Source organism: Parastagonospora nodorum (genome assembly GCF_000146915.1).
Source record: "Parastagonospora nodorum SN15 chromosome Unknown scaffold_15, whole genome shotgun sequence".
NCBI lineage: Eukaryota > Fungi > Ascomycota > Dothideomycetes > Pleosporales > Phaeosphaeriaceae > Parastagonospora > Parastagonospora nodorum.
In genome coordinates this window covers 301,160-312,562 of record NW_001884563.1, presented here as the reverse complement: position 1 = coordinate 312,562, position 11,403 = coordinate 301,160, and the positions used below count along the sequence as shown (strand labels likewise).

At 54.7% G+C, this 11,403-nt stretch overlaps 6 protein-coding genes across 6 annotated transcripts; 4 read left to right on the top strand and 2 right to left on the bottom strand.

Moving 5' to 3' along the window:
• Positions 1 to 313: 313 nt before the first annotated feature.
• SNOG_09579 (hypothetical protein) lies at positions 314 to 925 on the top strand (the record flags this gene model as incomplete). Its single annotated transcript, XM_001799816.1, has 3 exons — positions 314 to 333; positions 405 to 619; positions 672 to 925. 3 exons carry the CDS (start codon positions 314 to 316, stop codon positions 923 to 925), a joined length of 489 nt encoding a protein of 162 aa, XP_001799868.1.
• A 712-nt stretch (positions 926 to 1,637) lies between these two features.
• On the top strand, positions 1,638 to 2,481 carry SNOG_09578 (hypothetical protein; the record flags this gene model as incomplete). Its single annotated transcript, XM_001799815.1, has 2 exons — positions 1,638 to 1,884; positions 2,177 to 2,481. The coding sequence occupies 2 exons, from the start codon at positions 1,638 to 1,640 to the stop codon at positions 2,479 to 2,481; spliced, it is 552 nt and encodes a 183-aa protein (XP_001799867.1).
• An 83-nt stretch (positions 2,482 to 2,564) lies between these two features.
• On the bottom strand, positions 2,565 to 4,417 carry SNOG_09577 (hypothetical protein; the record flags this gene model as incomplete). The annotated part of the gene is made up of 7 exons (XM_001799814.1): positions 2,565 to 3,215; positions 3,264 to 3,369; positions 3,418 to 3,480; positions 3,529 to 3,754; positions 3,805 to 3,929; positions 3,992 to 4,087; positions 4,138 to 4,417. The coding sequence occupies 7 exons, from the start codon at positions 4,415 to 4,417 to the stop codon at positions 2,894 to 2,896; spliced, it is 1,218 nt and encodes a 405-aa protein (XP_001799866.1). The 3' UTR covers positions 2,565 to 2,893.
• Positions 4,418 to 4,698: 281 nt separating this feature from the next.
• On the top strand, positions 4,699 to 5,167 carry SNOG_09576 (hypothetical protein; the record flags this gene model as incomplete). The annotated part of the gene is made up of 2 exons (XM_001799813.1): positions 4,699 to 4,810; positions 5,052 to 5,167. The coding sequence occupies 2 exons, from the start codon at positions 4,699 to 4,701 to the stop codon at positions 5,165 to 5,167; spliced, it is 228 nt and encodes a 75-aa protein (XP_001799865.1).
• Positions 5,168 to 5,705: 538 nt separating this feature from the next.
• Positions 5,706 to 6,279, bottom strand: SNOG_09575 (hypothetical protein; the record flags this gene model as incomplete). The annotated part of the gene is made up of 4 exons (XM_001799812.1): positions 5,706 to 5,912; positions 5,960 to 6,046; positions 6,161 to 6,178; positions 6,226 to 6,279. 4 exons carry the CDS (start codon positions 6,277 to 6,279, stop codon positions 5,706 to 5,708), a joined length of 366 nt encoding a protein of 121 aa, XP_001799864.1.
• A 604-nt stretch (positions 6,280 to 6,883) lies between these two features.
• On the top strand, positions 6,884 to 10,747 carry SNOG_09574 (hypothetical protein; the record flags this gene model as incomplete). The annotated part of the gene is made up of 2 exons (XM_001799811.1): positions 6,884 to 10,589; positions 10,686 to 10,747. The coding sequence occupies 2 exons, from the start codon at positions 6,884 to 6,886 to the stop codon at positions 10,745 to 10,747; spliced, it is 3,768 nt and encodes a 1,255-aa protein (XP_001799863.1).
• Between the last annotated feature and the right edge of the window lie 656 nt (positions 10,748 to 11,403).

Genomic DNA, 11,403 nt, shown 5'->3' with positions numbered 1-11,403 from the left:
GCCTGCGAGCACCCAACGACAACCGAGTGCATCCAGGAGAGCGAGAGACGCAGAGGCCGTAGTGCTGCGGAGAAATTGCGACAGGTGGGCGCCGCGGACAGAGCTGTATTGGGAGCGATGGAGCCCTCTATCGCCGATGGCAACGGTTATCTAGCGATGGCGCGGGCAGGTGATGCTGCGGAAGCCGAGATGCACAAAGTACAAAGGAAAACAGTCACGACTACAGGCGAGGGAAAGGAGCGTATGGAGTCAAGTCAGTCAAGTAAGTAGACGCGGACGCGCAGAGAAAAAGCGCTGCTGTTGTCCTCGCACCATGCCTGTCGTTCTTCCAAGGTTCGGGCACAGTAGCTCTAATGAGGTGCTCTCGCTTCAATGCGTACTACTCCTCCTCCACCACGATACAGGTATTTCACTGCATCTCGCCACTCGCCCAGCGCTGCACGCGTCACTTCTGCCGCCGTGCCGCTGACTGCTCAGACAGCCTGCAGCCTGCAGCAAACATGTTTCACGCCCGCTGGAGCCGTTGGCGCGCGAGCTGTCAGTTTCACTGCCCTCATCGCAATCGGCATGACTGAGACTATCGACATCGCGAATAAGCACGAGCTCGGGCTACCCCAGTGTCAGTACGAACAGCACATTACCTACTAGCATGAGCTACTAGCATGAGCTAGCACTCTCTCCTTTACCATTCGTCTCTGCCGCCGTCTTCATGGCAAGCATGGCCTGGCCGTCGTCCCTTGCCTGCGCTTGCTTTTGTCCATTTGCCACACTTCACGAAAGGGGCTCTCTACCGACGATCCCCCTCAGCCACAGCAACTTCATGCAGCCCAATATCCGGTTTACTGCACCAACCATTATCGTGTCTCGACCAGATTGCACCGCTTTGAAAGCTGAACAGTCCAAGCTTTGGATCTGTCAATTCTAAAATGGGTGTCGACGTGTTGACACGTTCTCATGTCTGTTGGGTGGTGAGAATTAACGTAACATGGTAAGCGATTGTAAGGCGTCCTCTTTCATTTCCACTGTCACATCCTTACAGCATCAGCGTCAAGCACATCCACATCCGTTGTTCTTGTTAATACTGTGTTGACCGACCATATCCGGCATATCTCTATCGTTTTCCAGAACCGGACTTTAACTTTGAGACTTCACACCTGAACCAGTCAACACTATAATTCGGGATTTGATATGATTGTTCCGACACGCGAAACTTACAGAGACATGCGACTATTGGTGATTCAGCTGCGCAGGAAGATTTGAATGCAAACCAAGGGCCACGCTGCGCTGAGACAAGCGCATCGAGCAAATTGACGTACACAACATAGTGTCCGCGGAGCTTGCGAGCGTTCTTAAGAAGACATTGTGAGCAGCCTGAAGTCTGAGCTTGCACAGTGCGTCACGCTCGCTGACCTCGCAGTATCGTGACCTGCGCGTCTCAACGCTGATACTACAAGTTTTGAGTTACGATGGAAGGTAATCCAACAGCTGGAAGCTATACACAGCATCACTAGGCTTCGATTGCGACGGTAACACCCTATGTGTAGCTTTAGCCACCCCCGTCGCTTTCCATCGTACTTCACAAGATGTTAGCACGCACGTTGTTGGCACACAGCACACTCGTTCATCACAACGCCACCATGACCATGTCCACAAACATGCCAAAATGTAGTGAACACAGGCAGCGTCCTCAACTTTCGCATCCACCACCATTGTGCATCACCACCCTTCTTTCTCCCCTCTTCAAAACATCCACCCTTGATCCTTCAAATCCCCAAGTGACCTCACAAAGTCCCACATCCCACCCTCTTCACCCCCAGGTTCACGCACCTCATCACTATCCGCTCACCATCACCACCACCCCAACCCCCTCTATGGCGTACTCCAGTAATCCTCCGACTCCTCATACTCACCTCTCAACACCTTCTCCGCAAACACACAACCCGTCGTTTCCCTAGCAAACCACAACCAACCCCATACGAGAAACAATGCCATCCCACCATCCGCCGTCGTTCAAGTAACCCAATCTTTCTGACCACGAGCACCACGCCGTCGAAAACACCTCCGAGTATCGCCCTCGATACACGCACGCGATCCATGCGTCTTTGTACACCACACACGCCCCCATCTCCACTGTCTACACCAACCCTCCTAACTTGCCCCAACTGCACCCTCACAGCTTCGTACATCCTCAGCCCCACGCAGACTTCCCCAGCGTGTACCTCATGCCTGCGGGAGTTCAAGAAGAACGCCAAGAGACCTTGCAGAGAGGTTGGATTCACGAGTTTTCCGAGTTTGTTGGAGGAGTATGGGGAGGGCGGGGAGGGAGAGGGGGAACAGGAGGAGGGGGTGGGGTTGGGCGGGTGGAAGTGGATTGTGGGTGTTGTGTGGAGGGGGAGTGGGAGTGGGAGTGGGAGTGAGAGTAGTAAGAGTGAGACTATTGGGAGTGGGAGTGAGGATATCGGGCGGTGGTTTTCAGCGTGAGTACTTCCGTTCCTCCTCCGAAACCAAGTAACCTAGCGAAGAAGTGAAATAAAGAAAAGCCCATCCCACCTACCCACCAAACATGATCAAATTGCTAGTATTGAATTCGACAAGTGTCTGTGCAGAAGTGGTAATGTACAGTATCGTCAATCGTGGTGGTGCAGGCAAAAGGGGAATAATATGCTTTCGTAGATATCCAATTCGTGCATTGCTTAGCAGATGCAACGTAGCGCGCAAGAAGGAGTTTCCATGCGCCAGTGTTTCCCCCCCGTGCTAGTATGATTCGCTTCGTTGAAAGGATCGTCAAGTTGTCACGATCATGTCGTGCTTCCGTCTCTTTTGCTGTTCCTGGTTTCGCTCGTAACGCATCTAATTGGCGCCAGCCCAGTCGTATCTCCTCTCCCCTCACCACTTAGAAATCCCTAAAACTCTCGTCCCACTTGTCGCTCAGCTCCTTGGTGTATGCATCACGATGGCTGCTCTCCGGTTCATACTCGTCGAAATTCCTCGTGTCGGCCGGGCCGCGGAGGTGCGGGACAATGGGCCCGTTGACTTCGCGGTTGTACAGGCGGTCCCAGTCGATGTTCTTGAACCACGGATGTGACTTGACGCGGCTGGCGCCGCCGCTGATGTTACCGAGGCGCTTGGAGGTGTCGACGGTGCAGAGGCCGGAGATCAGGTCGCGCGCGTCCGAGGACATGGCCGAGGGGAAGCGCACTTTGCCTTCTACGATTCTGTCGAGGTGTTAGTGACTTTACAGAGCCAGCTAGAGTGCGCAGTACTGTTCGTAGATCTTCATGGGGTTCTGGTCCCAGAAGGGTGGTTGGCCGACCAAGAATTCGTAGACTAGGATGCCGAATGCCCACCAATCGACTGCGGTTCCGTGGCCTGGTTGTGTGAGCTGAATCCGGAGGAGCTGGTACGCAAGAGACCCACCTGTATTTCTTATGACCTCGGGTGCCAGATACTCGGGTGTGCCGCACAGTGTGTAGGTCTCCCCTGGTCAAGTTAACATCCGGCTTGATTCGTGGAGAGGTGTGTACTGACGATTCTCCACCTTCTTCGCGAAACCAAAGTCGACCAGCTTAAGGTGACCTTCGGCGTCTATGAGAATGTTCTCGGGTTTCAGATCCCGGTATGCGACGCCTTCTCGTTCGTGGAGGAACTCTAGTATTAGCACGATTTCGGCAGCGTAGAATTGTGAGGTGGGCTCGTTGAAGCGTCGCGCTCTTCGCAGGTAGCTGAAGACTTCTCCACCGGGGCAGTAGTCGAGCTGTCAAGGGTCAGCCTGGGCGAGGTTGTGAGTAAAGGCAGGCGACATACCACCATGTACAGTGATTCGAGCGATTGAAAGCTAGCGACCATGGTGGTTATGAAGGGGTGTCCGGCGACTTTGGCGAGGACATTGCGCTCGTTCCGGACGTGCTCGACTTGCTTTAGTCGGATGACTGCGACATGGCTGTTAGCGGTGTTGCAACTGCGGCCTCGAGGGCCTCGAGGACCTCCATACCGTCCACCTTGCGCAGGATCTTCAGCGCAAAGACCTTGTCCTCGTCCTCGGCTTTGGCGTCTTTTAGTCGCACGAGCCACACGCGCGCAAAAGTGCCTGACGTCTGTCAGCGTTCGAGTCCCTCTGCCAGGCGCAGCTGAGCGCACCAGTGCCGAGCGTCTTTATGAGCTCAAAGTCTTCTTCTCGCAGCACTTTGGACGAGTGGCCGACTACTTTCTGCTCGGGATCCTTGTATATCTCGTCCGGACTGAGGGTGCCCTTCTGCTGTTCCCACTGTGCAAGCGTGCGCTTCTCCTCCTCGCGCGGGCGGTCCATGGCCGAGTCGTTCCTGTCGTGCAGCGGGCCCGAGTGGTGCGGCGACGAGCCCTCCTTTTTGTCCCGGTGGTGTTGCATCGGGTGTAGTAGGCTCTTCATGGTAGTCGCCATGGTTGCTGTATTGGGCGTGGGCGCGGGAAGGGCAGGAGCGAGCGAGGGGCAGACTGCGGGTCTTATTCAGAGCATGGCCGGGCGGCAGATGCTATTGTTGCTATTGTTGTTTGAGCAGGCAGACGGCAAGCAATCGTGGTGGCGGCCTGCGAGGTCGCGGAGCAGCCGAATGGGTATTGTCGCAGCATTCACCGCGGGCAGAATGTCAAGGGGCGGCGACGATGCAGGCCCGGGGCGCGACAGCTGGCGGGGGTTACATACATGAGGCGCATCCTCCCAAGATGACGCAGGCGTGGGGAACCTTAACACAAAGCAAGCCGGCAGCACGGCTGCGCGAACGAGCCCACCGCCTGTACCCGTACGCCTCCAACGAAGCTCGGTGCAGCAGCCGTGGTCAGCTGTGAATCCCCTGCTGCACTGCTGCACGGCTGGCCGAGTGCATCTTCGGCGCCGCATCTGCCAATTGTTCGACTGAGGCGTGTTTCGACAAGCCTGCTGGAACGCTCTCCTTAATCACGCCCACACTTGTCAAGCTTCACCTCCCCATGGCATGCATGTGCGAACATGCTTTGTTTGGTGCATGGACCGCGTGGCACGCCGCACCTGCGTCGACGGGGCTGTGACACTCGAACAGCTGCCAATCGGTCGTCGGCAAACACCAGCGACCAAATCGGGCCCATTATCGACGCGGGCTACAACGCCGCGAACCACGGTAGACCCTTCGATCCGGCGAAACACTGGCATATTTGAAATCGGTGTCTTCTCCGAGAATCTGCCCTGCCATGCTAGACACGTTCCAATTGATACATTTCTGTCTTATACGGCACGATGCTGCCCAACCGCTATGCATATATAAGTTCCAAAGCGCCCTGCATCCTCGCTGGCCGCGTGACCTGGCTGTCCAGCTCTAATTAGGTTCGCGGCCCGGAAACAGGCAGATACAGATGTGAACCCCGAACTCCTAAATGTTGCATGCTCGCGCCAACTGTTTACACTAAGTAGTCGTACATGATCCCGTCTTTGTTCTCTTCAGCCGCTGGCCCTTGTGTTCAGGATAAGCGCGACGATGAGACTGGCGACAGTTAGTATACGTGCTGCGCGTGAGGATATGTCTTGGCGAGCATCAGACTGCCGGATTGTAGCTGGAGAGTACTGACCCGTAAAGACCCAGGACCTCAGCAAAAATGAGGATCAGGACCATGCCCACGAAAATCCTCGACTGTCGCATGAAAGAGCGTACACCCTGCCGACGTTAGCTTCTGCCCGAGCATCCTCGACGTAGCACGGTTCAACGTACAGCATCGCCAACAATTCCAATCGCGTAGCCCGCGGCTAGGCCAGACAGTCCTACTGACAAGCCTGCAGCCATATGGCAGAATCCGGCGTACAGCGAGTAGTTCTTCTCTGGCGGAGGCTTGATGTCGCTAGCGATGAGGACGGATATCACGAGGGCGTAGACCGCCAGGATACCGGACATGACAATGGGGATAAGGGACTGCAGCGCGTCAGCGAGAGCTCCCAGCCATGTATGCGCATCCATACCTTCATGATCAGGTCGGGCCTGTATGTGCCAATACCGGCAATACCGATGCCTGCCTTTGCTGTGCCAAACGCGGCGCCCATGCCTATCTGTAGTCAGCTCCTATTGCTTGTGTCTGAGATCGAGGGAACGCGTACATCCGAAAATCATCTATTCAAGGTTCGTGTCTTAGTTCGATGGCTGTCATGGTAAGGGGAACTCACTGCAAAGGCAATGCCGCTCTGGGAGCTGTTAGCTATGAAGTCATCACACGTCTGAAGGTACTCACCATGCCGAAGAAGGGCGCGAACGCAGGCGCGAGGCTGTCTCCGTGAGAAGCCATGATGTCTGCTCTGCGGGATGAAAGGTGTGGTGTCGGAGATGCGGTTATTCGAGCTAGCTGGTAGATGAGAGAGGCGATGAGCCTTGAGATCGCCCTGGAGGTAGCTAGTGCCGCGAGGTTCGCCCGCCAAGGCTAAGATGCAACAGCCCTGGAGACAACACCTCCACCCGCTCCCGTGGACGTCTCTACTCCGCCGCGAGCACCGCTACGAACTACGGCTGCTGCTCTCGGCCCACGGCTTCAACACCGCCTAGAGTTTCCCATTCATAGCTGCCCCGTATACGATCCATATCAATCGCCCCACGGATTCCTCAGCGCAGCCCCTCGTCGGGCTGGCCGGTCATCCACGCCCGCCGTTTGTCGTCGCTTCACACCCACCTACCCCCGCCTGCATCTATACATAGTCGCTCTTAATAGGATATTGAGGATTGATACCTCGTCGTCTCACAGTTGCTGCTGCCAAGCTCAAACCGCCTCTCTTGGCCGCGTTGTGCTTCGCTACCCCGGATTACGCAGCAAACGCCGCCAAAAAGTCTTCCACCAGCGCTCAGCAGCTGCGGATGCGTGGCCTATTCTAGGGCCCATCGCGCACTGAAGAGGCTAAATGGCGGACTACAGCAACCAGCAGGGGCGGGAATTTGCGCGCCCGCCAAATGCAAATGGCCAGCCCACAGGAGCAAGGGACGCGGCATTCGCAAACATATTCGGCGCCAGTCCCTCCATGGCTGGCCGCTCTCAGACAATGACTTCACAGCCACAGATGAGACCTACTGACCGCGCTGCCACAATGTCGTCTCAGACAGCCGACATGATGCAGCGCGCTCCACCAATGCGTCAGCCGATCAATGGCTATGATCGGCGCCCTCAGGCACATTATGATCCGCGCAATGGCCCCGGCCCTGCACAGCAACGCCCAATGGACCCTCAAGAACAATACAACCGCCAACCTCCCAACGGATATCCGGGAGACCCGCGATACGCACAGGGTCATCCACAGCAGCAGCAACAGCAGCAGCGTCAACCGCAGCCGCAGCACCTCCCAAACCCACTTCGCCCCGACCGCCAACCGTATGGCCAGCCACAGCGGTTTGACCCAAGAACTTCTCCGCCTGGCCAACCGCCATTTTCGAAGCCGATGCCAAATTTCCCAAACCGATTCCCTGGACCGCCGGGACCTGGTATGAACACGGATCCCTACCGCTCACAGTCCCTCGCCCTTGGGCCACGGCCACAGTTCTCACCTCCAGGCCCTAGCCACCCGTCACAAGCGAACACCTTCCGACAACAGCCCTATATGAATCATATGGCACGTACGACTGCACAGGGCCGTGTTGTGCCTGAGCGACCGGATGAGCGCACCATGTCGATGAGTTCATATACCAGGGACGTCGACCACACGCAGACAATGAGTGGGAGAGTCATCCCCAACCGACGGCAAGAGCCTGGTGCAAACGATATGGTACAGGGAGAACAGAGGCCGCCTAGTGGGTCGCAGGTGCCAATGGCCCCAGGAGCTAGAACACGGAATGCAAGTCAGGGCAGCATCTCGCAGCAATCTCGAACAATGTCGATGGCCTCCACGGTCGTAGCCCCTTCCGAGCGGACTGATACCATGACCTCTATGACCCGCCCCAGTTCCACCCAGACGGTTTCAACGGTTTCGAGCAACAACAGGGCCTCAAGCCAGTCTCAGCAAAATGGACAGGCGGTGGTCCCATCACAAAACCGTCGAGCGCCTTTGGTCTATCCGGCCTTGCTGTCGCGTGTCGCTGAGACTTTTCAGGACCGCATCCAAGTCTCAGAAAGAGAAAAGGATGGACTTGTGTACAGCAGCGCCTTCACTGGTGCGGAGGCAGTTGACTTGATCTCATATATCATCAAGACCACAGATCGCAATCTTGCGCTCCTCCTCGGCAGGTCCTTGGATGCGCAAAAGTTCTTCCATGATGTGACCTATGCTCACCGATTACGGGATTCGACCAACGAAATATACCAATTCCGCGAGACCATGATGGAAGACAAGGCGGAGATCAATGGCGTGTTTACGCTCTTGACAGAATGTTACTCGCCCACTTGCACCCGCGACCGTTTGTGTTACTCGATTGCCTGTCCACGAAGACTGGAACAACAGGCGCGATTGAATATGAGGATCCAGCCCGGTCTTAAACGCGAAGAGTCGCGTGCAAGTCTGCACGAAGATTTAGATGACGAGGAGCAGAAGCTGTGGATCAACACTGTACCCAAAGAAGTTTCAGACAGCATTACGGAGAAGGAACGGAAACGTCAGGAGGTCATCTCCGAACTGATGTACACTGAACGCGATTTCGTCAAAGATCTTGAGTATCTACGCGACTTCTGGATGAAGCCACTGCGCAACCCTCAGTCTTCTCCGATTCCAGAGCATCGGCGAGAGAAGTTCGTGCGAACCGTCTTCTCAAACTGCCAGGAGGTGTACATGGTCAACTCTCGCCTTGCTGAAGCACTCACGCGCCGCCAACAAAAAGATCCCGTCGTACGTAGTATTGGAGACATCTTCCTAGAATACGTTCCACATTTTGCTCCCTTCATCAAGTATGGTGCAAACCAGCTCTTCGGTAAGTACGAATTTGAGCACGAGAAACGCACAAACACCCACTTCATGCGGTTTGTCGATGAAGTAGAGAGGATGAAGGAATCGAGGAAGTTGGAGCTCAACGGATATCTCACGAAGCCCACAACAAGATTGGCTAGGTACCCCTTGCTTCTAGAGAACATTGTCAAATACACAGCCGATGAGGACCCCGACAAAGAGGACATTCCGAAGGTCATCAAGATAATTAAAGAGACGCTATCAAAGGTCAACATGGAATCTGGCAAAGCGGAGAACCACTTCAACTTGATGCAGCTCCACAAAGATCTAAAATTCAGGAACAACGAGTACGTTGATCTCAAGTTGACCGACGAGAACCGCCAGTTGGTTTTCAAAGGCAACCTCAAGAAGACACCCACGGAAGCGACCGGCGACATCACATGCTACCTCTTCGACCACGCTGTCCTTCTTGTACGCGCAAAGACCGTGAACAAGCGCGAAGAGCAAAAGGTTTACAAGAAGCCTATCCCACTGGAGCTACTTGTGATAACGCAAATGGACGAGATCATCCCGAAACTTGGCATCTCGAAGAGACCATCCGCGAACTTGATGGGCGCAAGAGCGATCGCTGCAGCGACACCCAGTGGTCGCAACGATGCCACAAAGCAGCAAGGTTACCCCATCACCTTCAAGCATCTTGGAAAAGGTGGTTTCGAATTGACGCTATACGCAAGTACGGCAATTTCGCAACAGAAATGGATGGAGCACATCGAAGCTCAGCAACGCACCTTGCGCGAACGTAGCAACATCTTCACCAAGACCATCTTGAATGAGGGCTTCTTCAACCCATCGATCAGGGTCACTTGTGCCGTTCCCATGGATGGTGGACGCAAGATGGCTCTCGGCACTGACGCCGGTGTGTACGTGGTCGAGAGAAAGGCCAAGGATGCATCGATCAAGCCACGCCGTGTGCTCGACTGCAAGGGGGTAACGCAGATCGACGTGCTCGAACAGCACCAGATTGTGCTTGTTCTTGCTGACAAGACACTCTACTCCTACTCGACAGAAGCTCTGGACCCAGATGACAGCCAGGCCATCGCCAAGCGGCCTCGCAAGATCTGCCATGCCAACTTCTTCAAGTCTGGCATTTGCCTTGGCAACAATCTTGTGGCAACTGTCAAGACATCTGCACTCTCGACTACCATCAAAGTCTACGAGCCAAAGGAAAACATGGCAGGCAAGGCACGCAAATCCGGATTTGCGAAGATGCTATCACAAGGGCAAGATCAGCTCAAGCCATACAAGGAGTTCTACATCCCCACCGAGTCGACGTCGATCCATTTCTTGCGCTCAAAGCTCTGTGTGGGCTGCGCACGCGGCTTCGAAGTGGTCAGTCTCGAGACTCTCGAAACACAGTCCTTGCTCGATCAAGCAGATACCTCGCTCGACTTCGTCGTGCGCAAAGAAAACATCAAGCCAATTCACATCGAACGAATGGGAGGCGAGTTCTTACTGTGCTACACGGATTACTCGTTCTTTGTTAACAGGAACGGTTGGCGGGCTCGTCCAGACTGGAAGATTACTTGGGAAGGTACACCACAAGCTTTCGCCATCTTCAACCCTTACATCCTTGCGTTTGAGCCTAGCTTCATCGAGATCCGGCACATGGAGAGCGGCGGTTTGGTACACATCGTCACAGCGAAGAACATCCGATGGCTGCACACATCGACTAGCGAGGTATGTCTGCTCGAAACCATGATACACATTTTGTGCAGCACTAATTGTCGTAGATTATATATGCATACGAAGATGAGTTGGGCAATGATGTTATTGCCAGCCTTGACTTCTGGCGATCTGGGCCTGCTGGCAAACAATCCCTGGATCAGCAGCGTTTACTAGAGAAAAGCTAGGACCTAGCGGTGATTGTATGAACATGAACCATACCGGCTTTTTTCGGCTTTCTTTTACGCTGCTGCTGCAGGAAGCTTCGGTTGCCAATGCACTGCTGTGCTGAAGGTATAACAGCACGTGGTGAATAGGAGCAGCCTCGACCCACCGCACCTCAGGCCGCTATTCCAGTACCTAAGCATTCACGTCCCAATGTGTACTGTGACGTCGACCACGACGAGACCGTTGGACGAAGTTGATGGGCAACTTCGTGAAGTTCCGCCTCGGTCAGGTCTTCGGCATAATGGGCTAGGTGGTCTAGGATTGGGCAGACATGGACGTGACAAGGCAGCTCGCTCACGATAGGTGATTGCAGAAACGACAAATCTCGATTTCAAGCGAAGCGAATGTAGTGTGACGTTCCAGATTGTGAAGTTTTGCGAAGATTAGCTAGCTATATACCAGCCATTTTTCTCACTGCTCGCGTTGACCGCCTCGATATCTTTTAATATTAATTATCTGATGGCGCTAGTGTCTTGTCCACCTCCAGACGTCATCCAGCTCGTGCTGTTTTATGGGGTTGCCCCATCAACGTAGCCGAAAATGGTAATCGCAAATAGGACCCTTGCACACTAGAATCCCACACCGCAACGTTCCACCCAGACACC